The following is a 21885-nucleotide window of genomic DNA, read 5'->3' as shown; positions in this document are numbered from 1 at the left end:
TGCCAAGTCCAGTTGGAGGCCAGTCACTGGTGGTTGGTACTGGAATGCAGTCCCATTTAGCACTTTCACAGAATCACAGAATCATCTCGGTTGGAAAGGACCTTGAAGCTCCTCCAGCCCAACCATGAACCTCACCCTGACCGTTCCCAACTCCACCAGATCCCTCAGCGCTGGGTCAACCCGACTCTTCAACCCCTCCAGGGATGGGGACTCCCCCCCTGCCCTGGGCAGCCCATTCCAACGCCCAACAACCCCTTCTGCAAAGAAATCCTTCCTAAGAGCCAGTCTGACCCTGCCCTGGTGCAGCTTGAGGCCATTCCCTCTTGGCCTGGCGCTGGTTCCTTGGCTCAAGAGACTCATCCCCCCTCTCTGCACCCTCCTTTCAGGGACTTGGAGGGGGCCATGAGGTCTCCCCTCAGCCTCCTCTTCTCCAGACTCAACCTCCCCAGTTCCCTCAGCCGCTCCCCATCAGACCTGTGCTCCAGACCCTGCACCAGCTCCGTTGCCCTTCTCTGGACACGCTCGAGTCATTCAATGGCCTTTTTGGAGTGAGGGGCCCAAAACTGAACCCACTCATCGAGGGGCGGCCTCACCAGTGCCGAGTACAGGGGTGAGATCCCTTCCCTGTCCCTGCTGGCCACGCTAGTGCTGATACAAGCCAGGATGCCATTGGCCTTCTTGGCCACCTGGGCACACTGCTGGCTCCTGTTCAGCCGGCTGGCAATCAACGCCCCCAATGATCGTTTCATTAACGATCAGGATGGATGCTGGGGGGCCTGGCAGGCTGGAGAGGTGGGCTGAGAGGATCCTCATGCAGCTCAACCATGGGAAAGGCCAAGTCCTGCAGCAGGACGAACGCAAATCACCGGGTGAGCCTGGGGGCGGCCCAGCCAAAGCCCGCTGGCACAGGAGGGCAGGATGGGCACCAGGGTGAGGGTGCCCAGCGACGCTGCTCACCACCCCCCGCCCCAAGATGCCTGAGGGAGAGTGCGGGGAGCGGGGGAAGGGCGGGCCACGGCGACACCCCCCAGCTGCCGCCCCTCCAGCAGGCGGCGCCGTCCGGCTCCGCTCCGCGCATGCGCGGGGGCCGCACCGCTTCGCCCCCTCCCGTCACCTCGCCCGGAAGCCTCCGGGTCCCCTCCGCGGCCGCCCGCCATGTTCGCGGAGCTGAACGAGCTGCTGGACGCCTCCCCGCAGCGGCCGGGGACGGTAAGAGGGAGGGAAGGAGGGAAGGAGGGAGGGAAGGAGGGAGGGGGGCGCGGGGACGCCGCGGCCGTGAGGGCCCGCGCGGGGCCTGCTGGGAGCTGCCGCCCGGGCAGCGCTGCCCGCCGGGAGCCGCGCGGTGCATGCTGGGAGGGGCGGGGCCCCGGGCGGTGGCGGGAGCGCGCTATGGCGGCGGCCGCGGCCTCGGCCTCTCCCGCCGCGCCTCACGGCCCTGCCCTGCCCTTCGCCCGGCCCTGGCTCCCCGCCGTGGCTCTGGTATCCGCCGCTACGGAGGGGACGGGCCCTGGCCCTGCAGCCCTTGGTGATCGCTGTCGTGATGTGAAGAACAGCAAAACCGGGGGTGAAGCTCGCTACTCAGCGCTCCTCCTCCGGGCCCTGTGGTGGTTTCCAGAGGTTTCTCGTCCTTTGGGCCACTAAATTGATTCAGTTCATCCATGCAGTTCTTGGGCTAATGAAATCACGCACTAACTAAACACCCTCGCCTTGTAAAAGAGCTGTGAAGTGGTTCAGGTAAAAAGTTAATAAAATATGCGTGTGTTACACATTATGTTTTTCCTGATGGATACTAGCTTAGATAATAAAAGCAGGTTGGGGATGATAATTTATTTTGTAAGCCCTGAGTTTCCCCCTTCTTGCAGAGCTTATGATGTGAGTAGGGCAGCTTTGTCCCTGGGCTGAAAAATGCCAGGGAGGTAATTCCTTGTCAGCCTGCCTAGAGCAGGGCAGGGCTGGTCTGCTGGGGAAGAAATGCTGGAGAAAAGCTGGGAGAGCACTGCTGGGTAGAGAACAGGTCCTCGGGGCTCGAAGCAGACCTGGTAGAGGTTGTTGGCTAAGGCTGGCTAAGGCTCGGTGGTAGTGGTGTCACTCTCTGTGAAGGATAGACCAGCACTGCTGTGTGGATTCCCAAGTCCCTGTGGGTTGACGATTGGGTTTTTAACCCGTGTGAAACACTAAACGAAGAGCTCTTGGAGTTTGTTGGCAGAGCGGAGCCTGGGCTCTAAGGTGGGTTTGACGGTGGAGCTGTGGGATGAGTGGGGGATGCTGACACCTGCAAGCCGGGTTTCAGAGGCAGGATGCAAATAGGAGATTCTGGAGAGCAAAACCAGAAGATTTGGCCTGAAGATCCTGGGTTTTGACTTGACAGCCCAGGCAGGACCTGTCAGAGGAAGTGAACCAAAGGCTCCTCTGTGTGAGGAATTGCCTCAGATTTGTGTCGGCTCTTCCTCTCCCATCAGCCAGGGACTGGGACTTCCCACCGCATGCTCCAGGTTCCTTTTTGTCGCGTTGTCTGGCAGTCGTGTAACACCAGATTATGGCTGGCTGCAGAGCAAGTGGTGTTCCCGGGTGCCAGAGTTGGAAGATTGAATTCATACACTGTGGTATGGACTAAGCTGGTGGTAAATCATGAGTAGTCTTGTTTTGCAAGTTGCTCTCTACACCATTCAGTGTCACCGATTGCTGCACAGAGCAGTGCCGTCTGGGTCTGGGCTCTCCCCCTGGGGAGATGTGTTCTGTGGGGTGTGCTGAGATATCTGGCCGTGGCTGGCTGGAAATTGGTGTCCTGCTGTGCTTAAAAAAGCATCAGCCCTTCGCAAATCACTTCTTCACGTCTCTGCCATCCCGGTTTCTGCATCTCCACGGTTGGTTTGTGCCATTTTCAAAGTGCTGACAAATGCCTTCACTGCAGGGCTGGTAGGTGGATGAAGCTGCCGCCTGTGTGGGTGTATCTGACATGTCACTGCTGAGTGCTTGTGACACCCGCTGCTGCCCTGCCAAGGGATTTTGGCAGTTTCTAACAAGTAGCTGCAGCTTCTGCTGTGTAGCCTGCAGGTGGAAAGAGTGTGAAAGCAGAGTGTGGAGGGAGAGGGCTGGGGCAGAAGGGTGGAGAAGGTGCTACAAGAAGGCCTTGCCTTTGGAAGTGCTTTGTCCCCAGCAGCACCTCTCTGGGCTTGAGAAGGATGTGCAGAAGGGGGAACAGAATCAGACTGCGCATCTGTGGTGGCAAATCGAGGGCCACGGGGTTTCTGCACAGTGGCAAACAAGGTGGTGGTGGGGCCAGGACATACCTGCTCCTCCTCAGAATTCCTCTCACCTGGCAGCAAGGGGAAGCCGCCTGCTCTCAGGTCCCCCAGGGACCTGGTTTCTTCCAGCCAACCGCTAAACAATTTGGTATATGCCATCTGTGGGGATGGGTGCAAGAGGCGCGTGGACCCGCATGGAGACAGCGTGACCACAGGGGTTTGCAGGCCTTGGGAAGCCTCGCAGATTCCTGCTGGCTTGGCATGCCTTCCTCCTTGTGTCAACACAACTGGGAGAACCCCAGTTCCTGTATTTGTGTTCTGTGCTCGGGAGTTGGTAAAGGCTTTGGGGCAGTTCTGTGACCACAAGCAAGATGCTGGAGTTTCCCAGAGTTGTTGCCTTCCTGCCTGCCTACCTGCCTGCCTTCCTACCTGTGCCTTCCTTCCTGCCTTCCTTCCTGCCTTCCTTCCTGCCTTCCTTCCTGCCTTCCTTCCTGCCTTCCTTCCTGCCTTCCTTCCTGCCTTCCTGCCTTCCTGCCTTCCTCCCTGCCTCCCTGCCTCCCTGCCTCCCTGCCTCCCTGCCTCCCTGCCTCCCTGCCTCCCTGCCTCCCTGCCTCCCTGCCTTCCTGCCTGCCTGCCTTCCTGCCTTCCTGCCTGCCTGCCTGCCTTCCTGCCTGCCTGCCTGCCTTCCTGCCTTCCTGCCTGCCTTCCTGCCTGCCTGCCTGCCTTCCTCTGCTGCCTCTGGAGATGCACGGTTGGACATTTCCACCCCTGGCTAGCTGGGCACCCAAGCATCAGAAATGAAGAGTTTTGAGTGCTGCCTAAGCAGCTGCAGTGTGACAGCGAAGTGAGGGTTGGCAGGATTTAAAGGTTGATAACTGGAAGGTTTGACAAAGCGAAATACTGTATGCTCTGAATGATAACATCCTGCTGTGTGCTGCGCAGCGTATGTGGGAGAAAAGGAGAGAGCCTTTCGAGAGCTAGCAGGCGAGGGAGGGCGCTCGGAGTGGCATTCAGCCTGCTGTTGCAGGGGGCTGTTGCGGGGAAGAGGGGAGTTGAAGGGGATGGAGTCGTGGAGAAGATAAACCGCAGAATGTTTGAGTTTGTGCTGTTTGAACCCAAAGACTCCTCCAGGCTTAACCATGGAGGATACGCCTCAGCGAGATGCTCACTGGGGTGGTGCCTCCTGTTGTTGTAATGGCCACAGAGGCATAACCTTTTTTTTTTTTGGGTGGGAAAGAGCTCTCTCTGGCTGAGGCAGAGCACGCTTCTCTACCCTGTCTTCTGCTTTGCATTCCCTGCAGACGTGTTCAATATTTGCTGTTCCATTAGCACCGCTTTATAACCCGTTTTAGGCACTGGGGAGCTGTCTCTGATAGATGGCTTGTGAATTGCCTATGGGTAGATTGCTTGTTGCTCCAAAAGGCTTTTTCTTTTCTTCTAATAGATTGGGGGGAAAAAAAAAAAAAGGCATTGATAAGTTCTTTGTGATTAAAAGCAGCCCTTCTATGATTTGTATTGATTAAAGAAACATCTTGACTAAGGTTTTAATGGAAACAAATGCCTTGATGAGACTGGTACTGGTAACAAGCACGTACTGATGAACGGAATTAATTTCCTGCGTGATCAAAACAAGGTGTATACTTTGTGCAGAGAGCTCTGCTCCAGTACACAGATTCTGACGATCAGGTTTTGTGCTCAGAACGTGGCGTGTTTGAGGTAAGCCTAGAACAGGGGATGGGGAGGGCTGTTTGGGGGCAGCACAAGCAGCAACTGTAGCGGGGCTGCCATTTTAAGCACACAGGCGATGATGGCCATGGCAGTGGGAGAGTAGTCGAGGAACAGAGTGGGTGGCTGTTGTCCCCCTGCCATCTGTGCCACTTGGAGTAGAAAGAAGATGACTGTGAGTTGGAGAAGAGGGGGATGAAGCTGGGAGGTTGAGATTGATCACAAGCCACCCATGACAACGGTGCCCAGCTCCAGGGGCAGAAATAGGTGTGTGCTCTGGGTGTGCCGGCACTGGAAGGCGCAGTGCTGCTCGTTGGTGTCCTCTGCAGCAGCCGGGGTGTGAGGAGGTGGCTCTTGGTGGGCGCAGAGCGTGGGGGTGACGCGCGGAAACAAACTCTACAACTCGGATAAACTTGTAAAGCAGGTATGTTTATTCCGGCTGGGGTGCAAGGGGATTTCTCCACAAAGCTTGCACACCATCTCTGGCAAGTAGCCAAATATTTATTACACCAAAGCATACATATTCATTAGGAAAGGCCGGGTTATTACAATTAGTTTGGGGAATAGGCGTGATTATTATAATTATTTCTCGGCGCTCATTTGCATAGTCTGAGCATGCGTAGTAGAAATAGGGTGAGGGTCTTTGGTGGTCAAGGGGAGAAGTACGTGGTCTTCCTCACGGTGTCCGCTCTTTCCAGGGCATGCGCTGTGAAGCAAAGTCCAGGTGTCTTCTTCCTAAATCGGCGAGATCATCCTCCCTAGATAACATCTCTGAGTCCTTTTGTTCAAGTTAAAGTTTGCCTAAGTGCCCGTTGAGGGCTTTGAGTCTGCTATCAGTGAGTTATCCTTGTAATTCATACCCCAGGGCTACCTGCTTCTTTCTTACCATAGCCAATCCCCAAACTATCTGGGTAAGCTACACTGAATCCACAAAACAGCCTGGGCAAGCGGGATTCTTAGGCAACGTTCAGAAATCATCATATGTTGCTATAAGTAAATAATTTGCAAGGAAAGTGGTCATTTCTCTGTATCAGGGGTCCAGCTGGGGTCTCAGACTAGCACAAGGGCTTTTAGCTGGTGGGCATGTCTTGCAAAAAGCAGGGAATTCCGCATCTTCTGATGCCGCCCTGTGGACTCTGTCCGGAGGAAGCGCTGCCATCCCTTTGTAAATGGACGTGTGGTTGGAGCGCTGCTTGTCCACTTCTTTCTCTGACTAATACCTGCAGAATTTCCTCTAGCCTGAGCAGACATCTTGTTGACCAAGATAGAACTGGAAGCACTTTGTGCCCTCATCTTCCTCTGTTAAGTTATTTTGCTTCTTGTTTTCCAGGGTAAATTCACACTCCTGCGAGACACCAGGACAGATGGCAGCTTCCTGGTGCACCATTTTCTCTCCTTCTACCTCAGAGGTATGTCAGCAGCAGAACTCTCCAAGGCAAGGGTTTGCCTTTGCCTGATCCTTGGAGGTTCCTTCAGCGTAAAGTGTTTCTATGTGAGCAGAGGCTGGTTTTGCAAAGCGTGAGGCATCCTCGGATTAGCACAAAGCTTTGGGGTCAGGATTTATGGATCCCAGTCCTGACTTGTTCTTGGTACTTGCTCTGTCTCCTTAGGCACATCCCGTAATGTCTGTGCACCGTGTTTTGTCATTAATGTGGTGAACATTATAAATCACATGGGCATCTGGGAGTGAGGGGTTGATTGTAATTTCTTCACTAGCTAGGTGTTTTGTAATGAGATTAAAAATATCAGGAACAACTGGCAGGTAGTGAGTAGAGAAACAAACAAAGAGCCTGGCAAGTTGCCTAATTGCTTTTCTGCTAACTGTTTCACCTGTGAGTAACCAACCAGCCCCTGAGGAGCGGGCGCTGGACTCATGGACTCCTCCAGTTTTCTGCTGGCAAAGCAGCCAGCCCAGCCAATCTGGTACCTATCAGACTTGAAGCTTAGCTCCGAGTGCTGTGCAGGTGGTGGGGCTGAGTGCATTCTGCCCCCCATAACTGCCACTTCCTCAGCTATGGCTTTACCCCATTTTTAGAAATTGTTTTACTTAAGCACAAATACAGGCTGGGTGATGAGTCAATTGAGAGCAGCCCTGTGGAGAGGGACTTGCAGTTACTGGTGGATGAAAAGCTGGCCATGAGCTGGCAACGTGTGCTCGCAGCCCAGAAAGCCACCCATGTGCTGGGCTGCACCCAGAGCAGTGTGGGCAGCAGGGCGAGGGGGGGGATTCTCCCCCTCTGCTCCGCTCTCCTGAGACCCCCCTGCAGTGCTGGGTCCAGCTCTGGGGGCACCAACATCAGAAGGACACGGACCTGCTCGAGCGGGGCCAGAGGAGGCCACGAAGATGCTCGGGGGGCTGGAGCACCCCCCTGTGAGGACAGGCTGAGAGAGTTGGGGGGTTCAACTGGAGAAGAGAAGGCTCCGGGGAGACCTTAGAGCGGCCTCCCAGGACTGAAAGGGGCTACAGGAAAGGGGGGAAGGACTCTTGATCAGGGGGTGTAGGGATGGGATGAGGGGTAACGGTTTTAGACTGCAAGAGGGGAGATTTAGATTAGATGTAAGGAGGAAATTCTTCCCTGTGAGGGTGGTGAGGCCCTGGCACAGGTTGCCCAGAGCAGCTGTGGCTGCCCCCTCCCTGGAAGGGTTCAAGGCCAGGTTGGACGGGGCTTTGGGCAACCTGGGCTAGTGGAAGGTGTCCCTGTGCCCATGGCAGCGGGGTGGGACTGGATGGTCTTTAAGGTCCTTCCCAACCCAAACCATTCCAGGATTCTATGATTAATGGAACAGAATGAACCTGCAGGAAAGCCCGTGGAAAGCAGATTATTAACAGTGTCAATGGTTCAAAGGGACAGCCCTGCTGAGGCACTGCCTCTGGGTCTGCCTGCATCCCCCCACAGCTCTGCTGACGTGCTGACCTGCAGCACTGTCCTGAGAGTCGCTGCACGGAGCTGCTCGTCTGTCTGGGAGAGGTCTCACCATCCCTGTGGGTGCGCAGCACTTTGGGATTATTCTTGTGTCTCAAGGCATGTGTGCTTGCTGTCACCCTCTCATTTCCACTCCAGGGTGACGGTTACTCTGGGTCTGTAGCACCACCGTGTTGTCCGAGTACCTGTTTGGTGCTCAAAACTTTTGGGAGCTCCCGAGGGGTCAGTGAAGGCTCATCTGGGACCCCTGACTTGTTCCACTTGAAATCCATGTCCCGCTCTCTGGCAGGGAGAAACAAATACTGATTTGGTTCATACCCAAACCATAAGGCCCGACTCTCACGTGTCAGGTTTTCCAAAATCACGTTTTAGTGAGGTGTCTTTGTCAAAATTGCTTGTTCTGTGTGTTTTTCCAGTCAAGGTCACTTGCCCTGTGAGAGCCAAAACAGGGATTTTTTCATTTCAGTAGTTTGTGTCATGGTTGGCCATTGGCCTCCTTGCAGTAATATCAGCAAACAGTGCCACAAGATCCCAGGGCAGGATGGCATGAGACAAAAAGGGGGCCTCCTACTTTTTTTATGTCATCTTTTTCTTGTCTGTTCTCTTTCTTTTTAATCTGGCTAACATTTTCTCTCATGCGAAAATCCTGTACAAAGGTGAAAATGGAAAGCCCAGCCATGAGCAAGTGAGGGGCTGCCCAAACCTGTCTCACTTTAAGACCTTTCCAGACAGATTTGGACCCTGGCTGCTATGATTGATGTGCTTTGATAATGGCAGCTTGAAAAAAACCAAAATGGTAACGTGTCTTTTTGTCTTCTCACCCAGCTGGCTGTAAGGTTTGCTTTGTGGCCCTGCTCCAGTCCTTCAGTCACTATAACATCGTAGCACAGAAGCTGGTAAGTCTCTTGGCATAGGTTAATAATTACAGGTCCAGGTAGTTTCTGTTGGGTGGAAAGGAATGAGAACGGGGAACAGGACTTGCATGTGAGCAAGTGTTTCCAGATCTTGATGGGGACGGTCAGGATCGGTGCTGCTGTGGCAGGGGATGGAGAGCCCTTCTCGCTGGAGAAGGGATGCGATATAGGGCAAAATCCTGGCTATGAAGCTCACTGTGAGGGCCCCGCTGGGCTTTGCCACCAAGAGGGCAGAGTGCTGAACGGCTGCTTGTTTTCTTTGTGCTTACAAATGTTTTCTGGAGATCAGCATTCCCCAGACAGGCCCAGACTGGTAGATGTAGTTTCATGAGTGCTCTGGGGAGAAAAATGCCATGGTGTCTGTGTTCCTCGGGCCTCTCTGTACGCCTGCAGGATGCACTGGCTGTACAGCACAGGAGCTCCTGAGGTGACTGTCCTCTGTCCTGTGGTTACATTGTGATGAAGTGCTTTGGGCTGAATGACCTGTAGATTCAGAAGGACACCTGTATGCTTCTTTTGGCCTCTGGGCCAAGCCATCAGTTAGAGCAGTCTGAGGAGCCACAAGCTCCGAGTATGTTCTTACAGATTTTCTTCCCATGGTGAGTCAGGCAAGGATTATGTGTACCCTGAAACGAGGAAACAGAGAAACAAAGTAGGCAGGGACATTCCCAGTGTCAGCAAATCAGTCTGAGCTCTGGCTTTAAACTGCATCTGTCAGCTTTTTGTTCAATGCTCAGATGTTCAATGCTCTGACTGGGAAGTCCAGGTGACCTTCCAGGGCCAAAGGGATGAGGGCTTGCATTGGTCCTCCCTCCTCTGGTGCTGCTGGAAATCCCCGCAGTGCTGCTGCTGCTGCTGCTGCTTATAAAGACTTTCAGGTGTTGCAATAACAGTGTATTCCCCACTGTAAATGTGGGTTGAGTTTCAGTGCTTGCTAAACAGTTGTATTTTATTTACTACTCGGTTATAACTTGGCTTTTATCTTTTAAAAGGAGATCAATGGTCTGAGAGCTCAGACCTAAGGTAAACAAAATGGACGGAGCAAACGAAGCGTTTCCACCTGGAGCTTTAACTCACAGGCAGATACTCAATCTGCAATTCCCCTGCAGAGCAGATTCCCCACGCTGAGCAAACCAGCCTCTGCAAGGACTGAATCGTTCTGGCCTTTGTGTTGCAGAGAGGAGGAAATCTTGGGGGGAACTTGCTAAGTGGGACAGGAAACGGGGCATAGCAACCGGTGTAGGTAGGAGATTCAACTGTTAAATATGGGATCCTTGCCTGCTCTAAAAGCAGAGTCATGTTTGTTGGTGTGTTTCCTAATGTGGTGAAATTTCCCAATGCACAGCTTGTGCGTGCGCTTTTAATAGGTGCTGTTGTCATCTCCCTCGTGGGAGAGTCTGAGAAGGGAGAGAACATGAGGATTAGCTGGAGCACACGTGCAATGCAAATTGAAATGATTTGCTGTCTGATGCTTCCAAAAAAAGGTTACTGATGGGAAGGAAGGTGATAAGAAGAACAATACAGCTTGCCCAGGGGAGTTCAGAGAAGCGATTACATTTGCCTGCAGCAGTGAGCTGTCCCTGTCCCGTTGGTTTCAAGTCTGAGTCAGTCTTACGTTATAACTTCACAGGTGCCCGTGTGGTCAGTTCTTGTGAATTCTCCCAAAGCTCTGAGGAGTTGGAGGTCGTAACACCAGTTCTTTATGTTTCCATAAGATATTGTCTTTGCTTTAATCCTTCTTCGCCTGAATGAACACATCAGGCTCAGTAAAGGTGGGTTTTGGCAGCATAGTTTCGCTCGTAGGCTTGCTTAAGAATTTGCTGCTGTAGAGACCAGCTGGGATGTCATTTACATGGCTGCAGCAAACCCTGATGTCAGGCAGTACCCTGAGCTGTGTCACGCTGCAGTTAGGTGAGCTGCATGCTTCACCAAATCACCGGCTGCTCCCCTTCCCATCTCCTCTTCCTCGGTGGCTAGCGAGCGTTGACCAGGAGAGTTGCAGGGGGTCGGACTGTTGTTCCTCTTGGAACTGCGTGGAAGAATCTGGCCCGTGGGCAGCCACCTGCATTATGTTATTCCATCCGCAGATTAAATCTCCCATGCGTAATCATTCCTAGCAGATAATGCACTTATGAAAGACTGCAGTTGGAAGAGCTTCATTAATTCGGGATGCTCCTGTTTCTGCTGGGAACAGGGTGTCCCAGGCCTGGGAGGGAGAGTCCCAGAGCCAGGGTCGTATTATGCAGCCTTTACAGCAATCTTTTGTGGATCTGGCCCTTGTAGCACCTGAGCTATGGTGATATACTGAGTATTTATACATAGTTGAAGTAATGCTTACCTCACGTGCTCCTTCCCCACAGTGTTGCCAGGTCTTACCAGTCCAGAACCAGTTCCTTACACGTTAGCTAAATGCAGTGATGTATTTTTACTCGCTGGAAAAAGCTTCCCTGGATGTTTGTGCCTGTGCTGGCTCTACAATATTGGCTTCACACTTTTCCTTTTCTGCAAATCCCGATCTTTTCATGAGGATCTGCACTTAATTTTAAGGGACGGTTAATGTTATTTGTCATGACCTTGTAGAGAACATGCTGGGCCATAGCAAGGCTAATGGCACCAGGGCAGCTTGCCAGATTGGTGCTCCCACCCTCCTTTGTCCAGTGTTTGTTTTGTTTTAAAAATGTATTTGTCCCCATTTGGTCTCCCCCTTGCCTGCTCCCCTGTCCCCTGCCACAGCGCTGAGATCACAGGCCAGAGGCCATCGCCTGGTTCTCTCTGCTTTCCCTGCAGGTAGCTGCACTAGAGAGGAGACCTTGGCCAGTTGCCTGATCACAGATCGTCGCACTTTGCACCACAGCTGTGTTTGCTGTTTGAGCTAATGACCGCTGCCTCGCACGCTCCATTACTAGTTCTCTCCTGCAAATATTTTGCTTTCCCTTATGAAATGGCCAGCGGCGAGCGGCGGTTCTGGTTTGAAGGGACGTCACTGCTGGCAGGCCGGTGGGCTGCCACGCTGCCCGGCTGGCAGCATCCCGGACTGACGAGAACAATTGTGCTCTGTTGCGGAGCTCGCAGCTCCAATCACACCGAGCTGCTGTTTCAGAAGCATCTCTGGGTTTGATCGATAAATGACAGATTGCCAGAGATGATGTCTATGCGCTGCCAGTGATAATGGAGCGTGGTGCTGTGAGATAATGAAAGCTTTCAGGGCTGATAATACACGCTGTTTGGGTGCTGTGCAGCACTGTGGCTCTGCAGGAGGGACCCATGTAGTGTCTGTCGCAGTCAGGAAGGTGCCGTTGGCCATTTTAAGCACTTTTTCCACCATCTCTGAGCTGTCCTGATGCTCCTTGTGCTACTTCCAGAGGTTACATCGGGCAGGCTGCTAGCTGGGAGACAAGCAGAGGTTTGCTGTGGCAGATGACTACAGTGGGGTGAGTCCAGGTCTTTGATGCTGTCTCTTTGGGACCTGGTTCCCAGTTGGAAAATGGGACTGGACTTGCTGGGTCCACCCAGGAACATCATGGCCCCAAGGGGATCCAATTCCTGGTCTGACCCACAAGCACACTGCCCCAGGCTGCCTTCCTCTCATGCTGTGGCCCTTCTCTCTGTCATCCAGGCAGTCCCTGGTGTAACAGCAGCAAGCTGCTGGGTATTTTAAAGAAGGGAGACTGTTTCCTTGCTGATCTGAAATACAGAGAGTTTGTGTGTGCAGGAAGAAATGTCTGAAGCAAAGTTAAAATCAGTTTCTGAATTATTGACATTAATAGCGAATTTCGCCACTGCTGTAGCAAAAATTTCAGCAAGTGCCGAGTCCTGTGGGCTCCAAAAATTCACAAGGGGATGAGGTTGGTGAGAGTGCTGTGCAACCCAGCCCCACTTTAGGGCGCGTCAGGTATTTGCCTCCTGTTCCTCACTCCTGGCCTGCCACATAAAGGTTCTTCTGTCCTCGGGTAGAAATTTTCCATCGTGTGTGCTTGCAGTTGCCCAAGAGGCTTCCCTTAGCTCTCCGTTCCGGCCCTGCTTTCTGGCACAGTTTTAGTGAGCAAATACCACCTGCAAACGCTGAATCTCTCCACCCACAGCCCACATCAGGCTCTGCCGGGCTCGGGACCCGCAGGAGGTATGGCAGGGAGAGCAAAGTGCCCTGTGCTCTGCAAGAGTCCCTTTCATGGGAATTACAGCTCCTGGCTTGCCTGGGAGAAGGGGAAGAGAGAGGAGACAAAGTGGATTAGGTGAGGCAAGAGTGTGTGGCAACACTTGCTGGTTAATGCTGTTCCTTGAGAAGGTATTTGAAAACAAAAGGGATATGTCCAAAAATGCTGGCTGGTGCCTTGCCTGAGGCTCTCCTTCCTGCAGTTTGCATGGTAGGTGGGACCAATTTCCTCCCAGAAGCATGTGTGCAGGACCAGGAAAGGGAAGGGCAAGCTGAGGGCTGATTTTATTAAAAGCTGGATCTGAGGTGGGCACATGTCAGACAGCCTTTGGCTTGGAGTAGCCTCTGCTTGTCAAAGTATCCCCTGGCCGTGATGGAAGACGCTGCCTCCGATCTGTTGGTTTCTAGTTGATGTAGACAGCGTTTTCTGGCAGCAGCCCTGATGAATGGATCCCTCGCCCTCGCATTTCAGCTGGGAGGGAAAACAGTGGAAATCTGTCTTTCCTCTCATTAGGACTGAACCGTGTGGCAACTGATAAGCCTTGGAGGAGCTCAGGGTTAATCTTTGTGGGAAGGACCTCTTCCTTATCTACCCAGGCCTTCTCCCTGGAGGTCCTCATGTGGAAATGCCACGTTCACAAAGCAGCTGGGCCCAGCCCCTTGTAGGGATTGTCTCATTGATCAAATGCTTAAGATGTGACTTTACAATCTTTTTTTTTATATAACAAGAAAAGATAAGAAAAGGGGCACTTACATTTTCATGTCAGAATAACAGAAAGGTTGAGCAGATGAAACACAGGGGTAGAAGGCAGAAGTGGACACCGCTTTGCTCCACCTCCCTCTTGTGTGTGAGCCAGGAGAGCACGGTGGCTCTCAGGGCTGTCGTGAGGACTGGGAAACGCTTGGAAAACCTCCAAGGTCTTTTCAAAAGGTGTCGGGACAGCGCCAAGCACAGCACTCTGTTCAGTGCTCGAGGTCCTGGGGGAAGAGTTTGTACGAGCCTTCCCCTTGCTGGGCGACTCAGACTGTGCTCACATGTCCTGCAGCTCCCAGCAGGATTGCTTAGGAAATAAACAAAAATCTGTATTTTCTGTGATGCTTAAAAAGTTCCTGGTCAAAAGCACCAGCGCTGCTGACTGCTGTGTGCCTTTTCCAGTGTTCAGGCAGAAGCCAGTCCTGGCTTAAGGTAAGGGCTCCTGCTCCTGCCCTAGGAGTTGCCTCTGTTCCTGAGCAGTCCTGCTCAGCCACCTTCTTTGGAGGGTTCAAAATCTCACAGCATCCCAAAGGGATGTCTTCTCTCGGGGAATATGGGAACTGCTTTCTCAGGATCCTTGTTTCTGGTTCCCTGCCACTGGTTCTGCCTGTCAAGCAGTACTGCATTGAGCTAAACCTTCCTGAACTCTTTGTAAACCATCTATCTCGCCATCTTGTCCACCTACCTGCTGCGTTGCACAACAGCCCTATTTCCAGGCTGCCGAGACGCTGCGAATCTTGGCGTTAATGCTCCTTGGCTCCATTTTAAGAAATCACAGTCCCGTTGTGAAATGTGGGAAGCAACCCACACTGGATAGCTGAGCAAATTTGCACTTCTTGCTGGGAAATGCAGTTTGGCCGAGGTCTGAAGATAGCGCGCATGAGATATCTTTGTGTGATCGTGTCGGTAACAGGCACTAAATTTTCTCTTGAAAGGTGAACCATTGCAGTTACCTGTAAGCTGAGGAGCTATAGGATGGTTGGCGAAAGTAGCCCTTGCTGATGAAAGAAAGGAGGATGAGTCAGGAGTAAATGAACTAGATTTCCAGTTGGGGTCTTCTGCATGTCTGCTGCAACTCTGCCAGGGCTTTCTCCGTTGGGGCTGGATGTGCCCAGCCTGTGGCTCTCAAGGTCAGCCTCATGGTGAAGCAGAGCTGAGAGCTGGAAATCTCTCTCAGCTTGAGTCTGAGTCGCGGCCCCAGGCAGTTTGTTGTGGTCCCTCCTTCCTTCTCCAAAGGGGAGTCAGGGCTGAGGCTGCTTCCCGTGGGAGTCCCGGCCACGCTGTTCTCTCCTGGTGTTGTGAGAGCGCCGGGGTGCCTAGTCCATGGTGTTCTCCAGATCTGGGCCGTGCCTCGCTCAGGTGAGTGGGTTGTGCTGGGGAGTCGTTATTGCCACAGCGATGATTTGGAGATAGTGAAAACCAAAGGCTTTCACCATCCAAGAAGGGAGAGTGAAGAAATTGCTAACAGCAGGGTCCTTGGGGCAGCCTGGAGAAGCCTGTACCCATCTTCTCCCTGCCTCTGGATAGGAAGCTGTTTTTTTCCCCTGCAATGATGCTGTCTTCCCAGGAGCAATTCCAGGATGTTTGAGCCCCCAAATCACAATACATATATATTTTTTTAATCTCTTGGCAAAATACAGGACAGCGAATGTGTCTGCCAGTGTGTGTAACAGAACCACCCGTTTCATCCCCTGTGCAGGACTCGCTGATGCACTGATGTTACTAGCACATTTAGATAAGACTTGATAAAAATCGGCTGTCGATCCACTTGGTTCTGTTTGCGCCCTTCCTCCAAAGCTGTTTACTCTACAACATCGTGTTTTCCTCTCTCAAGGGAGTCAGTCTGACAGCTGCCAAAGAACGGGGACAGCTTATCTTCTTGGAAGGCCTCAAGTCCTGCCTTGACCTCTTGTTTGGAGAGGAGGAGCAGTCAGGACAGCCTAGTCCTCTTCAGTTTCTAAGGTAAACCTGAGCGGTTGGTGGTTCTGCTGGGGCTCAGCAGGGCCCCCGGCACAGACCGTTTCCCCCCTCACGTCCCCTGCCACTGCAGCCAACACCAAGAGCAGCAGCGAGGTCCACAGCTGAGACCCAGCTCCCTTTGGGCTTCCCTTCGGGGCCCAAGGGCTCAGTAGCTGGACACCTAAGTGAGGGGGAATGCCAGCGCCGTGCACATCGCTGTGCTTGTCCTGCCCTGTCTCTCCCTGCTGCTCGGAGAGGGATTCTGTCCCTCTTCTCCAGCATTTTAGAAGAATTTCCACCCCCATCCTCATTGCCAAGCATGTTACAGGTCTAGAGAAAATTTATTTCAGCACTCAACAGGTTTGTGTCAAATTTTTATTTGGTCCAAACAGTTTTATTCCTTTAATTATTCTGAGTTTTATTCTCATCCAAGAGAACAGTACTGCTTTAACCACACTGGCTTTCATTTTTATTCCCACTTCACTTTCTCCATGTCCCTGATGATTTGGTAGAAAAAATCCACCAAGGGCTGTTAAATTGGAAGATACCACCTCTGGGTCAGGCAGCCTCTGGGCAAGGACGACCACGTACTTGCTCTGTTCCTGTATGCTCCTGGCTCTCTGCTGTTTCAGACTCATGCTGGGGTAGGTGGGCCTTTGGTGAGACCCAGGGCAGGGACTGAAACCCCACATACCCCTGTGCCGTGGGACCATGCAGACCTTCGGGTCCAGGCGAGTGGGTATTTGTTGGAGTGTGGCAGGATCAAACACTGGACAGGCTGGAGAAGTGGGCCCATGTGAATCTTATGAAGTGCAACAAGGCCAAGGGCAAGGTCCTGCCCATGGGTCGGGGCAATCCCAAGCACAAACACAGGCTGGGGGATGAAGGGATTGAGAGCAGGCCCAAGGAGAAGGACTTGGGGGTATGAGTGGATGGAAAACTGCCTGTGAGCCAGCAACGTGCACTCACAGCCTAGAAAGCCACCGTGTGCTGGGCTGCACCCAGAGCAGTGTGGGCAGCAGGGCGAGGGGGGGGATTCTCCCCCTCTGCTCCGCTCTCCTGAGACCCCCCTGCAGTGCTGGGTCCAGCTCTGGGGGCACAAACAGCAGAAGAACACGGACCTGCTCGAGCGAGGCCAGAGGAGGCCACAAAGATGCTCGGGGGGCTGGAGCACCCCCCTGTGAGGACAGGCTGAGAGAGTTGGGGGGTTCAGCTGGAGAAGAGAAGGCTCTGGGGAGACCTTAGAGCGGCCTCCCAGGGCTGAAAGGGGCTACAGGAAAGGGGGGAAGGGACTCTTGATCAGGGGTGTAGGGATGGGATGAGTGGAAATGGCTTTAAACTTCAAGAGGGGAGATTTAGATTAGATGTAAGGAGGAAATTCTTCCCTGTGAGGGTGGTGAGGCCCTGGCACAGGTTGCCCAGAGAAGCTGTGGCTGCCCCCTCCCTGGAAGGGTTCAAGGCCAGGTTGGACGGGGCTTTGGGCAACCTGGGCTAGTGGAAGGTGTCCCTGCCCGTGGCAGAGGGGTTGGAACTGGATGATCTTTAAGGGTCCCTTCCAATCCAAACTATTATCTGATCCCTGGAGCAGGGCGGGAGGGTTTCACTGCACACAGGCAAGCAGAGGAGCAGTGACTGCAGGGAAGTGTAGGACCTGATGACTGTCACAGCAGTGTGGACATCAGGGAGGGTGCAGGCTGGTGCTCCCCACGTTGGGTCAGTGGGTGAGGAGGGGGACGCACAACTTGCACGTGGGCTGAGCCCCTCGAGACCTCCTTCTTCTCTTCTAGTGAGGGAGCTTCTGACCTCAAAGCCTTGTTTGACTTCGTCCGGACGTCCCTGACTCCCGCTGGCAGTGACTCCTGGAAGGGGCCCGTGCTGCTGGTGGACGACCTCAGCGTCCTGCTCAGCCTGGGCGCCGCGCCGGTGGCGGTGCTGGACTTCATCCACTACTGCAGGGTCGTGGTGTGCTCCCAGCTGAAGGTACTGCTCCCTCCGTGGGCAGCGTCCTGTACGCTACGTGTACGGAAGAACCTCTGGAGCAGAGCCTGGCTTTCTTTTTCCACCTGTGCACGATGAGGTTTTGGAAGGCTTTGGCTCTCTAAGACATTGAAGTTGTTGCTCTAGGGCCACACTCAGGGAGTTGTGTTAGTCCCTGGAGTACCTGTGTAGGAACTGGTTTCCCAGGAGGCGCTGCCCAGAGAAGGGCTCGGTCTATCCCTGACCTGTAAGCCTGGATTTGAGGTGTAAAATACAGTTTCTTAGAGCTCCTGGCTCTCCAGAGATCTCTACTCATGCCCACGTTTGTGTGCATGTGGGAGGGCAGGGAATGAAGTGGATTATGAAGGTAGCGAGGGCTTGATGGGTCTCGCAGGAGTCAGAGGTGAAGGACCACTTGGAGGGAACACGAGACACTGCTTCCACCAACCTTCAGCGTTGCTCTGTGTTGCACTGGCTGGTTTCTAAGGACGTGTGACGATGCAGCACTTCTACAAAGATCTCCCCAGCAATGTGCTAACTTCTGAGAGCACCGCAGCCAAAAATCATTACAGTCACATCCATCCTTTGCTATTTACATTGCAGCATCCCCCCACCCCAGCCACTTCTCTCTCTGCTTGAGTGAGAAATAAAAGTAGATGGTGTCAGGTTTTGTTATCCTGCGCTTCATATGGTGCCAGGGTGTTTGTGCTGTAAATGCTGACAGGGGATGTTCTGCTTGCTGAGAATATTTACCTCCAAAACAGCTAAAGAAGATGATAAATCGTGCTAACACATTTCTATTTCCGTCTAAGATGTTCTGAAGCTTTAAAATACATTTTAATTGATTGGGAATTTCATGTTATTTTAAGTCCTTGGTGACCTGCATGGGCTGAGGCAGAGACTCTTGGGATGTACTTTTAATAGAGCGGGTGTTGCGTTGGGGAGCTCTTTGCTTCTTGCCAGAGCTGGGAAGGTTCGAGCACCGCAGCTCTGGCTGTGGCCGTTCGGCCATGTCTTTATTTAGCTGTTCTGAATTCACTCAGTTGCCGTTTGCGTGGCCTGACAGACTGGTTTAACTAGACAGCTGTCTCGTAACAAAGGCTTGATGTATTTTTAGGCTGCATATTATGTATATGTGTGTGTATGTAAATACAATATATATACAGCAAGCTGTTTCAGAGTTTTATATATGTATCTGCTGTTTATTTTCTCAGTGGACTTTAGCTCGGAACCAGCTGCCATGCTGGGGGATGTCTAAGTAGCTTAGTTAGCAGGGCATTTGTGCAAGCTCCTCTTGCTGTCTCCCCTTCCTTACCCTGAGCGGATTAGAAACCAGGCAGGGGCTCATTGCTGTCTGGTGCTCTCCTTCCAGGGAAACATTGTGGTGCTGGTTCACAGCAACGAGGATTCAGAAGACGAGGAAAATGAACTGGTTGTGAACTCCCTGTGTCATCACAGTGACCTGATCCTGTGGGTAGAGGGGCTGGCGACCGGCTTCTGTAAGGATGTTCATGGGCAGGTAACGCACGGGAAGCATGGAGAGGTGGCACACATTAGTGTCCCACACAACACTGCCTGCAGGCCCGAGGGAAGGTGAGACGCATTTCATCTGCCCCATGCGAGACCAGCCTGGTCTGCAGCACGTCTGAGGATTAAGGAGTGGCCTTGCTGCGATCACCAGGATCTGCTGGAGCACCCGGGCTCTTATGGCTGTGACTCCACTTCTGGGGGAATATTCAGGGACATCCTGCAACCTGGGGGCTCCCCCATCTCTGGAAGCTGGAAGGGGTTTATACAGCAGTGCAGGCTGTCTCCTGCCCCAACATGACGGGAAAGAAAAATAGGTAGTTCTTGGGAAGCTTCCCTAAACTATCCTGTCCTGATCCCAGCCTGGCTGGGAGTGATCTCTTCTGGGCTGGGAGGGCAGCTGGGTCGTGGGGTCTGGTTAGTGCGTGGTCTCTCATTGGGGGCTGCCACCGAGGGGGCTGGCTCCAGCTGTGTGATGGTTTTTTTATCAGTGATCCCCCTTCCCTGCAGGCCAGCAAGAGGCGTCGAGGGTGAGGATGCTGTGACTGGGGCAGCCAAAGGGTTGATCTTCCTGTTCCTTTCCCTTTGCAGATTAAAATAATTAGGAGAGTGTCCTTGGAGCTGACAGCGGAGAAGGATCTCGTCCAGGTCTACCAGTATAAGATCCAGGACAAGAACGTCACCTTTTTTGCTAGAGGGCTGTCAGCTGCGGTCCTGTGATGCTGCGATACTGTGCCAGGCTGTGAGAGCGACGTGGAGCACGGCCGGGGAGGCTGGACGTGCCACCAAACCAGCCTGGCTGCTTCACCAGCGCCTTCCAGGAGCTGTGCAGCAAACCGACCCGGGAGGGAAGCTTAAACGCGTGTTGAGCTGCATGCCAACGAGGGGATTAGCCTGCCCAGAGCTCGCTGCGTGCCTTTGTCCTCCTCCCACCCTGTTCCCAGTGTACGCAGGCCGGGAGGAAGAGCAAAAACTTGCAAGAATGGCCCTTAGAGCGTGTAACTACAAGCAGGGGGGATGCCCTGCGGACTGGGCGTGCCTCACCTTTTCCGGTGTGTTGGGGCAGGGCTGTGCCAGGCGCTGCTAGGTGGAGGGATCACCCCACCCTCCCGCTGGTGATTAACGAGATGACACAGTGTGGGTGGAGGCGGGGATGTTCTGGGAGCGTGTTGCAATCCTTACCTTTATCCCAGCTCTGGCACGGGAGAGATTTGCTCAACTCCCACCTGCCACACAATTAAAATACCTATAGCTACCTGTCTAGCCCCTCACCTTGCTGCTGTAAGACCTAGAGGCTGCCTTGCTTGGTTGATCCCTTGCTTTTTTTGTTACTTTCCCTCTTTTCACATGAAACCCCTGTGCCCGTGTGTGTCCGTTTAGCGTGCGGCTTCCCAAGCTTGTCCTTGGCTTTGGGCGTCAGACAGACACTTGTGCATGAGCCTCTGTCTCAGCCACTGCTTCCCGATCACAGATCATCACTGACACTGTGTTGACCTGCCTGTGTTGAAAAGTTGTTGGGGGCTAATAATCACTAATTTTAATTAGATAAGGGTGCAGTCATTAAGTAGCCATGGATCTCTCTATGGGAACCACTCCCCACAGGCTCCCTGGCCGGGGAGAGAAATGGGCATCTTCCAAGCCTGGGTGAGGAGATGGCTTTGGGGCCCCCACGGACAGTCCCAGGAGCAGAACTCAGACCCAGAGGTCTCCTGGTAGATGCTCTGGCTGTAGTGGGAGATAAATAACATCCCGCATGCTTGTGAGAGACAAGAGCCACCTGCCAGGTCCTTTGAAGCTCCAGAGCCGGGGTAACAACTCTGGCAATGGGATGTGTTCCTGCTTTTTCCACACAGAAACGCTCAGTGAGCTGTCCTGCCGCGGGTTTGGTGCAAAGCACCGTACCGGGCGCTGGCAGAGGCAGCCTGGTGGCTCGGTCTCCTCCCGTGTCCCACGAACCCTTAGCCAGGTGCCAGCTGTGCCTCGTTGGGGTAACACGTGTTTCTTGGCTGCCAGCCCAGTGCTGCTGCTGCTGGCCCAGCCCAGCGTGGTGGCAGTGCCTGGGGGACGATGCGTGGTGGCAATCTGCAAGGGGAGGACGAGGTGACCAGTAGATCTTGGGGAAGGGAGCTGCGGCCACTACAGCTGCTTAAAACGTGCCTGTAATGGGCATATAATGGTGTGTAACTGAAGTAATACCTGTCTGGTTAGCTTCCCCTTGGACACATCCCAAACATCCCTGCTCCAAGGCTCTGCCTCCCTCCTCGGAAATCGGCAGGGTGACCGTGTGACGTTGCTGGTGGCTTTTGCCTGTTTTTTTCTGCACTCAACCCATGCCTGCATCCAAGCAAGGAACCAGAGGCTGCCCCAGGCGCGGAGTCAGCCCATCCCCAGGACTGGGCACCATGCGGGAACCAGCACCCCAACCCCCAGTGTCCCCATGCAGGGGGATTTTTCCCCGGGATCCGAGGCCCTTCTGAACCTTTTTCTTTGTCCAGAGAAGGGCAACGGAGCTGGTGCAGGGTCTGGAGCACAGGTCTGATGGGGAGCGGCTGAGGGAACTGGGGGGGTTGAGTCTGGAGAAGAGGAGGCTGAGGGGAGACCTCATGGCCCTCTACAGCTGTCTGAAAGGAGGGTGCAGAGAGGGGGGATGAGTCTCTTGAGCCAAGGAACCAGCACCAGGCCAAGAGGGAATGGCCTCAAGCTGCGC

The 21885-nt window shown here is 53.5% G+C and overlaps 1 protein-coding gene across 5 annotated transcripts; it reads left to right on the top strand.

Moving 5' to 3' along the window:
- Positions 1-1074: 1074 nt before the first annotated feature.
- Positions 1075-20738, top strand: ELP6 (elongator acetyltransferase complex subunit 6). 5 transcript variants are annotated; one of them, XM_074872966.1, is made up of 7 exons: positions 1075-1209; positions 6301-6379; positions 8720-8790; positions 15550-15677; positions 17462-17654; positions 19024-19170; positions 19770-20738. In XM_074872966.1, exons 1-7 carry the CDS (start codon positions 1156-1158, stop codon positions 19896-19898), a joined length of 801 nt encoding a protein of 266 aa, XP_074729067.1. In that variant the 5' UTR covers positions 1075-1155; the 3' UTR covers positions 19899-20738. The 5 variants fall into 5 exon arrangements, with proteins under 5 accessions (XP_074729067.1, XP_074729337.1, XP_074729157.1 ...); XM_074873236.1 differs by lacking the exon at positions 8720-8790 and having other exon boundaries at positions 1076-1209; XM_074873154.1 differs by lacking the exons at positions 1075-1209; positions 8720-8790 and adding an exon at positions 1374-1734.
- The last annotated feature ends 1147 nt before the right edge of the window (positions 20739-21885 follow it).

This window comes from Strix uralensis, chromosome 1, assembly GCF_047716275.1.
Source record: "Strix uralensis isolate ZFMK-TIS-50842 chromosome 1, bStrUra1, whole genome shotgun sequence".
NCBI lineage: Eukaryota > Metazoa > Chordata > Aves > Strigiformes > Strigidae > Strix > Strix uralensis.
The sequence above is the reverse complement of the archived record's forward strand: the minus strand, read 5'-3'. Positions and strand labels throughout refer to the sequence as shown.